The sequence below is a fragment of the Mustela putorius genome, unplaced genomic scaffold (genome assembly GCF_011764305.1).
Source record: "Mustela putorius furo isolate JIRA1106 unplaced genomic scaffold, ASM1176430v1.1 tig00000145_pilon_pilon_pilon, whole genome shotgun sequence".
Classification (NCBI taxonomy): domain Eukaryota; kingdom Metazoa; phylum Chordata; class Mammalia; order Carnivora; family Mustelidae; genus Mustela; species Mustela putorius.
Window position 1 is genome coordinate 14,735,410 of NW_025421294.1, and position 12,575 is coordinate 14,747,984.

General features: G+C 42.2%; 1 protein-coding gene across 10 annotated transcripts in view; it reads left to right on the plus strand.

The window, feature by feature from the left end:
• Nucleotides 1–12,575, plus strand: part of JAKMIP2 (janus kinase and microtubule interacting protein 2) — a 164,791-nt gene that overhangs the window by 92,199 nt on the left and 60,017 nt on the right. For 9 of the 10 annotated variants that reach the window (XM_045075327.1, XM_004744671.3, XM_045075328.1 and 6 more), the window contains exon 2: nucleotides 4,132–4,406. In XM_045075327.1, the coding sequence (XP_044931262.1) occupies nucleotides 4,278–4,406 (129 nt within the window). In that variant the 5' untranslated portion in view covers nucleotides 4,132–4,277. Of the gene's footprint in view, nucleotides 1–4,131; nucleotides 4,407–8,574; nucleotides 8,684–12,575 lie in introns of those variants that run through there. The other variant, XM_004744675.3, reaches the window with a different exon arrangement.

Consider the following 12,575-nt stretch of genomic DNA (forward strand, 5'->3'; position numbering starts at 1 on the left):
TATGTCCAAATGCTTCCTTTCTACATAATGAAATCTAATCATTATCAGTGAAATCTAACCGTCAGTCACGCAGGGACCTATGCAATCTAATCCAGTTTGTCTTCTCCCTTTTACCAACCTTCTCTAAATGCATCTGGCAAATTTGTGACTTCCAGTACTTCTCAGTCACTCTCTCTGCCATTCCTGTATCTCTAATCAGAAAAGCCCTTTCTTCATCCAGGAAGACCACAAAGCTATGAAGTGACTGAAGTTTTTCTCAAATTCCTCCTTTCTCTATGTTCTGAAAGCACTGTAGGGGGTTGAGAGAAGTCGAACAAAGGGAATTATATATTTTTTTAAAGATTTTATTTATTTATTTATTTATTTGACAGACAGAGATCACAAGTAGGCAGAGAGGCAGGCAGAGAGAGGAGGAAGCAGGCTCCCCGCTGAGCAGAGAGCCTGATGCGGGGCTCGATCCCGGGACCCTGGGATCTTGACCTGAGCTGAAGGCAGAGGCTTTAACCCACTGAGCTGCCCAAGCGCCCCGGGAATTATATTTTATAGGAAAAACAAACAGGACCCCTAGTGGACTAGAGAAGAGGAATGATGGAAATAAGAAAGGAGGGCTTCTTCTTCTTCTTCTTCTTTTTTTTTAAGATTTTATTTATTTATTTGACAGAGAGAGAGAGAGAGAGAGAGATCACAAGCAAGCAGAGAGGGGGAAGCAGGCTCCCTGTTGAGCAGAGAACCCTATGTGTTGCTCCATCCCAGGACCCTGAGATCATGACCTGAGCCGAAGGCAGAGGCTTAACCCACTGAGCCACCCAGGTGCCCCGAAAGGAGGGCTTCTTAGCTTAGATCTGGAACAACTGGGCCCACGATGGTGCATTTACTGATATGGGAAAACCTGGAGAGAATGAGGCTATGACGGCCTAGTAATAAAGACATCCATGTTAAGTTATGTTTGATACACCAGTCAGATATCCAAATAGATTTGGTAAGTAAGATGTTGAATATTTGAATTGCGGTTTGGGGAATGGTCAGGTCTATGGATATAAAATGGGGAGTCATAACCCTCTAGGTGAAGCCAGTGTAGAGAGCTTTGGGGAGCCCAGGGGACCAGCAACATTTAGAGATCAGCAAGAGGAAGAGAAACCTGTTAAACAAAAACATGTGAGTTCATTCCCCTAGCACCTGCTTGAAATTAAACACTGTCTCATTTATCTTTGTGCCTAGTGGTATTGGTCATAAAAATCTGATAAATCCTTGTTAATTCATTTCACTTCTAGAAACAAAGAATGGTAGCCCCTTCGACATCTCCTAGCTATGTACTTCAGTAATCTGGTAACATTTGTAAAATATGCGTGAAGAACGACTCCAACATCCAGCTTGGGTAGAATGTGGTGAACAGTTCCATGACTTCTGGAGATAGACTGGTCCTCCTTACCTCCTAACCTCTTCCTATCCCTTCCCCTAGGGTCACACTGCAAAGGGCATGGCCCCGGTGCTCATGTGGGGATGGCACAAAGCCCAGGATCCCAGCATGGTCCTCCAGGCTGAATACCAGGGGGCTTGAGAGAACAGCAGCTGCTGGAGCATATGGGTGACCAGTAGGAATTCCCCTTAGTTTTGGACTGAAGCACCTCCCTGTACACAGTAACCAATTTTCTAAAAGGTTGTGTGAGAAACTTTCTCTAGTATCTTGTCATGTTTTTCACATTGACCTTAACAGTTTAGTATCCATATTTTTCTGACCTCCTCGTTCCTGTGAAGCATTTAAGAATTTGTTGTTGTTTTTTTTTTTTTTAAGATTTTATTTATTTATCTGACAGAGAGATCACAAGTAGGCAGAGAGGCAGGCAGAGAGAGAGGAGGAAGCAGGGTCCCCGCTGAGCAGAGAGCCTGATGTGGGACTCAATCCTGGGACCCTGAGATCATGACCTGAGCCGAAAGCAGAGGCTTAACCCACTGAGTGACCCAGGTGCCCCACATTTAAGAATTTGTAAATTAAGACACATCCCTCTTTTTTTTTTTTTTTTCTCTTGTTGGTACTGTTCTATTTAAGGCTGTATCATCTTTCACCTTGGCAAGTTCAGTAGCCTTCTGTGCAGCTTCCATGTCCCCAGTTTCTCCCCACTCTGCCACCAGAATAACCACACCAAAGCATTTCCCTGTTAGGGTATCCACCTGCCAAGAACTTCAGCAACTTACCGACTGCTTACGAGGGGTTGGGGGGAGATTCCAAAATCTTAAGGTTCGTGTTCCAGGTCTTCCTCAATCTGTCATTTCCAGGCAACCTTTCCAGCATTAGTGCCCATCAACTATATTCTGGGTTAATTGATCAGGCCTCCTCTTTCCCCACAAAATACTTGCTCTGTGTGTGTGTTTTCCCTGTATCTCGGCACCTACATTTCATTCACTCAGGATGCCTCATCTGTTTCTACATCTGTTAACATCCTACTCCTCAAGTTCCAGGCAATGCCACCATCTTCAAGGAGATTCCTTAGTCACCACATTGGAGGGAGGAGTCCTTGTCTACTCTGAAACAAGTAGTATTTATTTTTTTAAAGGCAGTTATCAGATAGGTGATGGTGATGATAATGATAACGATGAAGATAGGTAGATAGAGACATAAAGGTTTTATTATTTATTTATTGTCTCGGGACTCTTATTTTCAATTTCAACATAGTGTACCTCCCACAGCATAAAGACAGAACTCTAACAATATTGACTGAATGGAGTAAATGAGTCACTCAGTTAATGCAGTACAATTAATCCCCCCCATAGTTTATCCATTGTATAATTCTCGCTCTTTGTATATGGGATTTTCTTTTTTTTTTAATTTATTTTATTTATTTATTTGACAGACAGAGATCACAAGTAGGCAGAGAGGCGGGCAGAGAGAGAGAGGAGGAAGCAGGCTCCCTGCTGAGCAGAGAGCCCCATGCGGGACTCGATCCCAGGACCCTGAGATCATGACCTGAGCCGAAGGCAGTGGCTTAACCCACTGGGCCACCCAGGCGCCCCTGTATATGGGATTTTCTTAAACTGTGGACTTTCTATAGGGCAACACATAGTCATCACATAGTTGACTTCCTTTCACAAATACCAGTTAAGTAACTGGTATATTGCAGGTCTTAAGATGGAATCTGAGAAGCAAGTTATAAATAGGAATAATGTATTCCTGCCCTCACAGAGTTTATAGATTCATGGAGGTGTGACCACCATTAAATAATGATGGCATGTAATAATCTAGAGGTTCTTCCAGGAGGAACTGATATGGAAGCTGAGACCTGAAAGGTCATAAAATTTAGCCAAACTAACATGTATGTGTCTGAGGGTGTGGGAATGAGAACACAAGGGAACTCTCGTGCGGAGGCTGGGCTGAGCATGGAGAGAAATGAACAGGGTGGGGAAAGTCTTTATGGGAAGTGAGCAAGAATCACAAAATGAAAGAGCATTTCCGGGGTGCCTTGGTGGCTCAGTCAGATAAGCCACCGACTCTTGATCTCAGCTCTGGTCTTGATCTCAGGCCATGAGTTCAACCCCCACATTGGGCTCCGCACTGAGCATGAAGCCTACTTAAAAATAAATAAATAAATAAATAAAAAATAAATAAAGGTTTTGTTTTTTGTTTTTGTTTTGTTTTGTTTTCCCTTTTAGAAAGAGAACTGAAGGGAGAGGGAGGAATAGAATCTCCACACTGGGCATGGAACCTGATGTGGCGGTGGGGCTCAACCTTACAACTCTGAGATCATGACCTGAGTGGAAATCAAGAGTCACACGCTTAACTGACTTAGCTACCCCAGGCACCCCAGAAAGGGGATTTCTTAGGGCTGGAGAGTAAGTGAGTGAAATGGAGGAGATAAGCTAGGGGAATAGGCAGGTTTAGACCTAAAATGCACTCAGATGTGAAAAATATATTCAAATACTTACAGGTCTTTGGAGGATTTTGAGCAGGGCATTGATAGGACCAGACCACATCTTTTAAAAGATGGCTCTAAATTCATGTGCCAAGTGGATGAGAGGATCTGGGGGCAGGATCCCTCAGGAGCAGGATTATACAAGTACTTCAGGCTGAGAGACCCTGCCTGGCCCTTAGCACAGGCCCCTGCCACAGCCATAATCACCGTCTCTGCCTCTTCCCAGGGCTTCTAGGGCAGCACCTGAGGAGACCTTACCAAGGAGCACCACGCAGTAGATGCTGAAAACATCGCACCCACGATACAAAGCAGTAACATGGCAGCACCTGTTTGAAAGGCATTTACAAACAAGACTCCCTTCAGAAAGGAACAATGTCTAAGAAAGGGCGAAATAAGGGCGAGAAGCCCGAAGCGCTCATCGTCGCCCTTCAAGCTGCCAATGAAGATCTCAGGACCAAGCTCACAGATATCCAGATAGAGCTGCATCAAGAGAAGTCCAAGGTGAGTGAGGCCATGTAGGGTCACAGCCCTGAGAAGGGCTCTGGCCTTGCTCTGCCTGCTGCCCTGCCCCAGTGGCTCCTCTGCCGGTTGCTGGGGAGAGCAACAACCCCTGTCCTTATGGAGATTCTCTTGTGTGTGGCAGGAGGCCCTTGAGCACAGGGTTCATAGAAGGTGAGGATAGCAGGCTGGTAAGACTGATGTCTGCCTCCTTAGGAAGCCTGGCTCAGAAAACCAGATCTAAACATTGAGACTACCTGCAACCCCACTACCTGCCCATCACTTGTATGACCCTGGCCAAGTTCCACTGTGCCCTGAATGGGATCTCCCCGCTTTGGTATAGACCACGCTTTCTAAAGTACATCACTTCAGGTCACTGCCCTGCTTAAAACCGTCTGTGGCTCTCTACCTTTCTCAAAGTCAAAGGATTTTCCCTACTATTACAGGATGTTTCTTCCACTTCTCTTTGACTCCTCTCCCACTGCTTCCCCCTCCTCGCCCCCAGATGACTCTGTTCCATCCTCTTCGCTGGATTAAAAGTTAGGCTGATCGCATTTAGGGGCTTTACCCCCTTTTCCCAGGCAGCCGTATACCTTTTCCGGGTGTCAGCCCCAGTACCTTTCATCTGCCCCAGTGTCCAAGACATAATACTTGCCATGTCCAGTTACTCCCACAGTCTATTTTGATTCATTTCATAGTGATTTATGTATTTATCCATTTCCTTGTTTAGTGCTTATTTCTATTGTCCAGTGTCACCTCCACGAAAGCAGAGTCTTACCAGACCTCTGTATCCCTACAGCTTAAATAAATGTCTAGAACTGAGAAGCTTATCACAGGTTTGTTGAATGAGTAGAGGAATGAATGAAAAGTGATTCATTTCCTTATACCTTAGCTTCTTCATCAGTAACTTGTTACTGTGATGAGGGTCAAATTAGAGAATTATAAAAAGCCGTTGTGATGATTAAATGAGAAAATTCCTATCAAGTGCTCAGAGAGATTCCTCACATGGTAAACTCCTAAACAGTTATTTGTAGGAAAATTTTCTAATATGCTCCACATGAGAGTCAGTTACTAATTAGGCTTAGGGAAGTCTCTTTACTTCTCTGAATCTCATCTCATAGTTGGGTATGCTAACACTTACTTCTCCAGAGTGATGTGGATATCAAATAGAGGATCATGAATAGGAAAGCATTTTCAAATATCTGACACACATAAGACATTTCTGCTCCCTGCAAACCAGAGATGGCCGTGTCAGCACAAAGTTGCCCTATTTAGATAACTCTTTGTATAGTAACAAAAATAAATGTTCCTGATCAAGCTATTGATCAAAAACTGATATCCTATCATTTTTTTTAATCTGTCTCTTCTTCCTTGACATTACTATTAAATCCTAATCATTTATTTTCCTAAAAATCTATTTCTCCTGGGTTCAGCAATAATAAAGCTTGGATCTGCCAGAACCCTTTGCCTCCTGTCTCAGCTAAGCCTTAAAAACCTTGGATAACCAGACCTCAGTGTAAAATTTATGGAGGAAGTCTTTTACCATGAAGCTAAAAAGAATTTGATATCATAAAAGCAGACAAACAGAACAAAACAAAATAAAAACATTTGTTTGAGAGTCAGAAGACCAAGGCATTGTGTTTATCCCTCCTCGGGGACAAATTTAAGTGTCTCAGTATCTCGATTTGTAATTCAGATGACTGAATCTCTTTCTCCATATCTGTATCTCTCAAACTTCACTGTGCGTTAGAATAACCTGGGGGAACTTATTAAAAATTGAGACCCTTGGGCCCACAATCTGTGGATTTTGCTAAAGCAGGCACATTGAGAGCCAGGACTTGGAATTCTAGCAGACGGTCCAGGCAGTCCCCCACAGAGGTGGTTCTTTGCCTTCGCATTGGCAAACACAGCGCTCTCAAGATTCCATCCAGGTATCACGGTCTAAAAACATTTCATTGGTTTTAACTTTCCCTGGGGCAGCGTAACATTTCAAGGGAGGCAGACTCCTTTAATTGTAGTAACGACAGGGTGACAAACTACATTCATAGGGAGAAGCCTGTCGGTCTGGAGACTGGTAACTATAAACTGATGATGATTTAAAGAGAGCAAACTCAAGAGGTTTCAGAAAGGCAGAGGTCCTGCAGACCCTACACTGCCAATTTTCCACACATTCAACACTTTTAAAAGGGGTGACTCTTGAGCATGGACAGGGTTCCCTGTTTATCCAAGGCCTAGTCTCTAAGTCAGCAGATCAAGCGTCATCTCCCCTTTCCACTGACAAGAGCCGGGAAAGTCAGCCTCACACATAAAAGCACTGTCTTTAGCCTTCTTTCTGCTGTCTTCACCCCGCCGCCCATCTCCCTCTCCGTGGCAGTTAATTGCAATCCCAGCACAGGGACTAAAACAAAACCCCACTGCCTGTCAGCAGCCTTCCCCAAAGAGCAAAGGGAATTTAGAGGGCAAGCAAGTTATAAAGCAATTTATAATCATAAAAATGATTGTGTTTCTAAAAGTCCAGGTTTTAAGAGAGAGAATATAAAGAATTCCAAGATGTGAATTCATATTCTCACTTTGGCTCCTAAGCTATGATGATAAAACGACAGTTCAGCTATTGGGAAATGTGCTAAAGAGTGGAAACCTTTGAAATGGTGGAGCATTAGTCATTTTTCCAGAAAGATACATCACCCCTTGACATTTACAGGACACACTGCCGACAGAGCAGAGTCATAAATGCTTTAAAGTGATTACAAAAATAGCTGCACTTTATTGAATGTTTACTATCTATCACACACTGTAATAAGCACATTCAATCCTGACATAATCACACCTCTTTCATGTACCACCTGAGTGACCCTGAGCAGGTTATAAAAATCCCTCAGTGTTTTCCTTTCCTGGTCCATCAAATGGGAAAATAGCAGTATCTGCTTCATAAGAATGTATATGTGTGTGTGTTGGTCCTGAGTGGCTAGTTTGTGTCAAGCATGTTAAGTATTATGAGTCAAGGGGCACCTGGATGGCTCAGTTGTTTAAGCATCCAATTCTTGGTTTCATCTCAAGGTCCTGATATCGGCCGTGGGATCAAGCCCTATGATGGGATCTGTGCTCACAGCAGAGACTGCTTGTCCCTATCTCTCCCCCTTTTCCCTTCTCCCATTCATGCTCTCTCTCTCAAATAAATAATAAAATCTTTTTTTTAAGTATTATGATTTAATCATAAGTGGGCATTGTTATCCCCATTTTACAGATGAGGAAACAGATTCAGTGAAGTTAAATAATTCACCCAGAGTCACATGTTAGGAGGTGGCAGAGCTAGTTCTTCCACTCCCTTTGCCTCTCCTCTAGAGTTTACGGTCTTGTTTTCCTTTTTGTGATATATTTTCCCTAGTTTTACTGAGATATGATTGATATATATAATATTCATTTTAGGTATACAGTGTAATGATTTGACATATGCATGTATTAGAAAATGATTACAACAATAAGTTTATTCAACATTCATCATCTCACAGTTGTACAATTTTTTCCTTGTAAGATCTCCACAACTTTCAAAAATATAATACAGTATTGTTAATTATAGTCACCATGCTGTACATTACATTCCCAGAACTTACTCATCTTATAACTAGGAATTTGTCCCTTTTGATCCCCTTCACCCATTTCTCATACTCCTAACTCCCCCTCTGTCTCTGACAACCACCCATCTCTTCTCTGTATTTGTAGGTTCAAGTTTTTTAGATTCTGCATGTAAGTGAGATCACATGGTATTTGTTTATCTGTCTCTGACTTATTTCACCTAGAAAATACTCTCAAGGTCCATCTCTGTTGTTGCTAATGGCAGGATGTCCTTCTTTTTAATGGCTTAATGATATTCCATTGTGTATGTCTGTGTACATATCATATATGTACATATCATATATATTATATAGCCTGTATATGTATATAATATGTACACTTTTTCTTTATCCATTCATCCACTGATGGACTTAGGTTGTTTCCATGTCTTATACTTCCTGTGCTCTTTAAAAATGTGAAGATCTTGAAAAAACTGGAAGCATTAGGCAAAGGGAGAGAGAATATCAGAAGTTTACTCTCCACTGTTAACCAAATTTCAAAGAAAGAAACGAAGTGTTGGGGGTGGGGGTATGAACATACCTGAATCCTTCTCTCATAGGTCTGCATTTCCACTGGAGGGAAATGAAACAAAAAGACTAGACATAATCAACATCTAATGAATAGAAATTTGTCTGAAAGATTTTCCAAGCACCGATAGTAATAAGCAGGTAAGCAGGTCATTCTGACTGAACTTCAAGTACAACACCCAAGAAGATGGAACCATGGGGTGGAGAGGAAAGAACACACAGTGGGGCCTCTGGGCCACGTGTCCTTGTCATTTCTGAGCCTGCATTTTCCCATCTCTAAAATGAATGGATTGTGGGCAGCAGAGAGGTGCTACGGTCCCTCCAAAATGGTAGGGATTGGTCAGGGAAGGCAGCCGTGTGCTCTGGCTCTTCCTGCACTGAGATAGCACTTAGGACCCGCAGGTGTCAGCCCCACTCTGACCACCTGGTCCAAGTAATGCTCTGACATCCATTTACTCTATCACATCACCCTGCTCCATCTTTAGCATAGAACTTTGTACTGCCTGAAGTGATTTTGTTCTTTTGCTTATGCATTGCCCACAGCCAAACCGCCCCCTGCCTGTCTCCAGTAATATGTAAGCTTGTTATGCGTAAGAGACCATGTCTTCCTAAGGGATCCCCTAAGGAAGGTGCCTTCCGAGCTTTGAATGCTGCCTGGCATGCCGGAAATGCTCGATACTGCTTATGGAATACATTTTCATGTTCCCTTTTAAAAACTTCCCAACAACCCCATGGCAGAAATACAGTTACAGTATTTATTTAGATGGAAAACTCCAGGCTCAGGCAAAGAAAAGATTTCCACCCAGGTCTGTCTTTTTTTTTGGGGGGGGCTTTTTAATGGCTTTCTGAGCCATTAGACTTTAGTGTTTTCCTCTGTCTCTCCTGTCAACAGCGTGAGGCAATGATCTGCAGCCCAGGGGTGTGTGAGCTCACTAGGGATTGCTGTGAGATGTGGAACCCACCCACCTATTCCCAAGGGCTCCCTCCTTTCCCTCAGAGACAGCCTTCATTGTAGGTACAGAGGCTTCTATTTTTTCATTATCTGGGAGGAAAGCAAGGTGTGATTACTATTCCAGTTTCATGGAGAAAGAAAATGAGTTCGAATGGTTTAACTGATGTGCTCCCGATGACATAGGGAGTAGAGGAGCTAAGATGGAAATTCCCAAATGACCTGGGTAATGCTGAGTATCTGAACTCCTCTAGAACTCCCAGGGAATCAGCCAATCCTTGTCCTCAAATGACTGCTCCAAAGCCTCCATGCTCAGTGCCCCAATTTGGGATGCAGCGTTTCTTGTTTTATGTACCTTTAGTTTTGCGTTCAGAAAGCCTGTGTCTAAAAGTAAGAAATGAAAAAATAGAAGCCTTTGTACCTCTACGGGTTTTATAAAATTTCCCTTATAAACAAACTTCTATAGGGCAGCTTCATATCTTCTGACTGCGAGTTACTAAGTGCCCATGAGCCTCCCTGCCTACTGTGAGTTTAGATATCCTGGAACATCCAGTGCAGATAATCCACACCCAAGCTCATGTTAGCTTGTCTTGCCTAGATAACCTCTCAACTTCCTCACCTTGGATCAGGCCATCCAGTTTTTCATCCTAGATTTCTAAGGTCACATTAAAGTTCAGACATGACCATCGTTATCTGGGCAGAATTTACACTGGCTTTCAAAGGCCAGACTAGAAAGGAAAATACCATGTGAGGCAGGGTGGGGTAGTAGTCAGAATGTTTCTCCTTCTGACACAGTGTAAGGTCTCCCCAGGAGGATTAAATTTTCCTGGTGACTTTTTTCTTCCATAAAACCTCCAGGGGAGAAGGAATTTGGAATCTATATCTTTCAAAGCCTGTTCACTGCTCATCCCCTTACTCTGTCCTATCCCACACCCCACTCCTGCATACACATAATCTGAGTATCTTCCAAGTTAAAATTAGATGCCACCAATGCCAGGGAACTCAAGATATCTCCAGGAGACCCAATTTTACCTTTGTTTTCAAGGTTTCTGTTAGGAGAACAGTTATTATGGTCTTAATAATATAGTAATAGTCATGTTAGTCTTATCCTGATAATATGGGTTCTTATATTTATGTCATTGGTATTAATACAGCATTGCATTATATAATGATACCAATATGGCATCAACAATATTCATCAAAATTAATACTATACTATTTAACCATGTATTAATAATTATTAATCTCCCAGGTGTTCCAGTCTTTCCGAAGGACTTTTAATACATTATCTAAGTCAGCCCTCACCATATGAGAATGAGACCCCGAATCCCAGTTAACACATAAGAAAATGGAGGCTGGGGAAGAGAACAGTTTGCCAGAGGTTTCAGAATTAACAGGAAGGAGGTACCTGGGTGACTTAGTTGGTTGAACCCAACTCTTGGTTTTGGCTCAGGTCATGATCTCAGGGTTGTGAGATCGAGCCCCTCAAGAGCCCCAAGTTGCGCTCTCCACACATCAAGGAGTCAGCTTCTCCCTCTTCCTCTGCCCCTCCCCCAGCTGGTGCATGTGTACTCTTTCTTTCTCCCAAATTAAACTGAATTGAACTGAAATGAAATGAATAATAATTTATTTATTTATTTATTTATTTCAAGCGCATAGGGAGGTCTGGGACCCAACCCATACCTAGCTGCTGGCCCACGCTGGGTGCTAAGCAGCCTTCTTCACACTGTGCTTGTGCAGAGACTCGTCCTCACTTTTCTCATCTGACATTCGGATGACACAGATACTACCTACATCACAGAGCTGCCAGGGTTAAATGCAGTAATGTGTGTGAAGTCTTTAGGAAGCTGTATAACTCACAGTAAGCCCTCAATAAATGCTATTATGTGATCCAACAGCACTTATCAAAATTGATTCTTCTTCTAAGTATTTTTTTCTCTTTTTGTGTACGATTTACAGTAAGATAGTAAATTTTATTTTCTTACTGGTACAGTCTGAGCTGCAAATAATTTTCAGAAAGTGATTTTACTATAAAAATTTTAATTGGCTTTTTTCCTTCCTGAATGTCAGTCACATCCTTTGTGTCTGCTTCATAGTGAAACACTTCTCCCAAGCTTAAGAAACAAGTCATACCTAGAAATCCTGCAAAAATGCCAGTTTCCATGGCAACCAAAATAAACAGACATGAAAAATGCCAAATGTAATCAATCAATGCCTTTGAGTTTTCTTTGGGTTCTGTGGATTCCTTCAAGTGATGGACAAGAAAGCCAGTGTTTGTTTGTATTTGTTTTTATCTTCAGACTGGAATATATTTTTCATACACGTGTATTTTCATTTTTTTTTCATTCATCTCCAGTCTAGACACAAAAGATTAGTGTTTATAATTTGAGAGAAATGACAAGATCACAAAATGAAGCAGTACCTATAATGTGGGACAGGTGAGGAGAGGTAGAGTGAGAAACAGAAACAGGAGCTGGGAGGGTCCAACCAAATCTTCTGAGAGCAGGAAAGGTGAAGCTGAGATGTTGGGGTTTTATTCAGCAACATAAAGGAGCCGCCCTGGGTGATTTTTGAGCACATAAATTGGGTCAGAACGGGCTTTCCTGGGGCACTTGGGTGGTACAGTTGGTTAAGCATCTGCCTCTTGGTTTTGGCTCAGGTGGTGATCTCGGGATGTTAAGATTGAGCCCAGGGTTGGCTCCATACTCTGTGGAGTCTATTTGGGACTCTTGCTCGCTCCCCCACTACCCTAACCCTCCCCCATGCTTGTTCTCTCAAAAAAAAAAAATCTTAAAAAAAAAATACTGGGGTTTACTAGGAGAAATATCACCATCATGAAAGCCTGCCTCATTCAACACACAAGAACCCTAGAGCAAAGCTGTCCAGGAGAAATACAAACAGTCCACAAATGCAAGGCATGTATGTGATTTTTAAATTTCTTGTAACCACAATTATAAAATGTAAAAACGAAATCATTAGTTTTAATAACATACTGTATTTAATTCATCCAAAATATTATAATTTTAACTTGTAATCAATATAAAAATTATTGCTGAGGTTTTTACATTCTGGTGTGTATTTTCA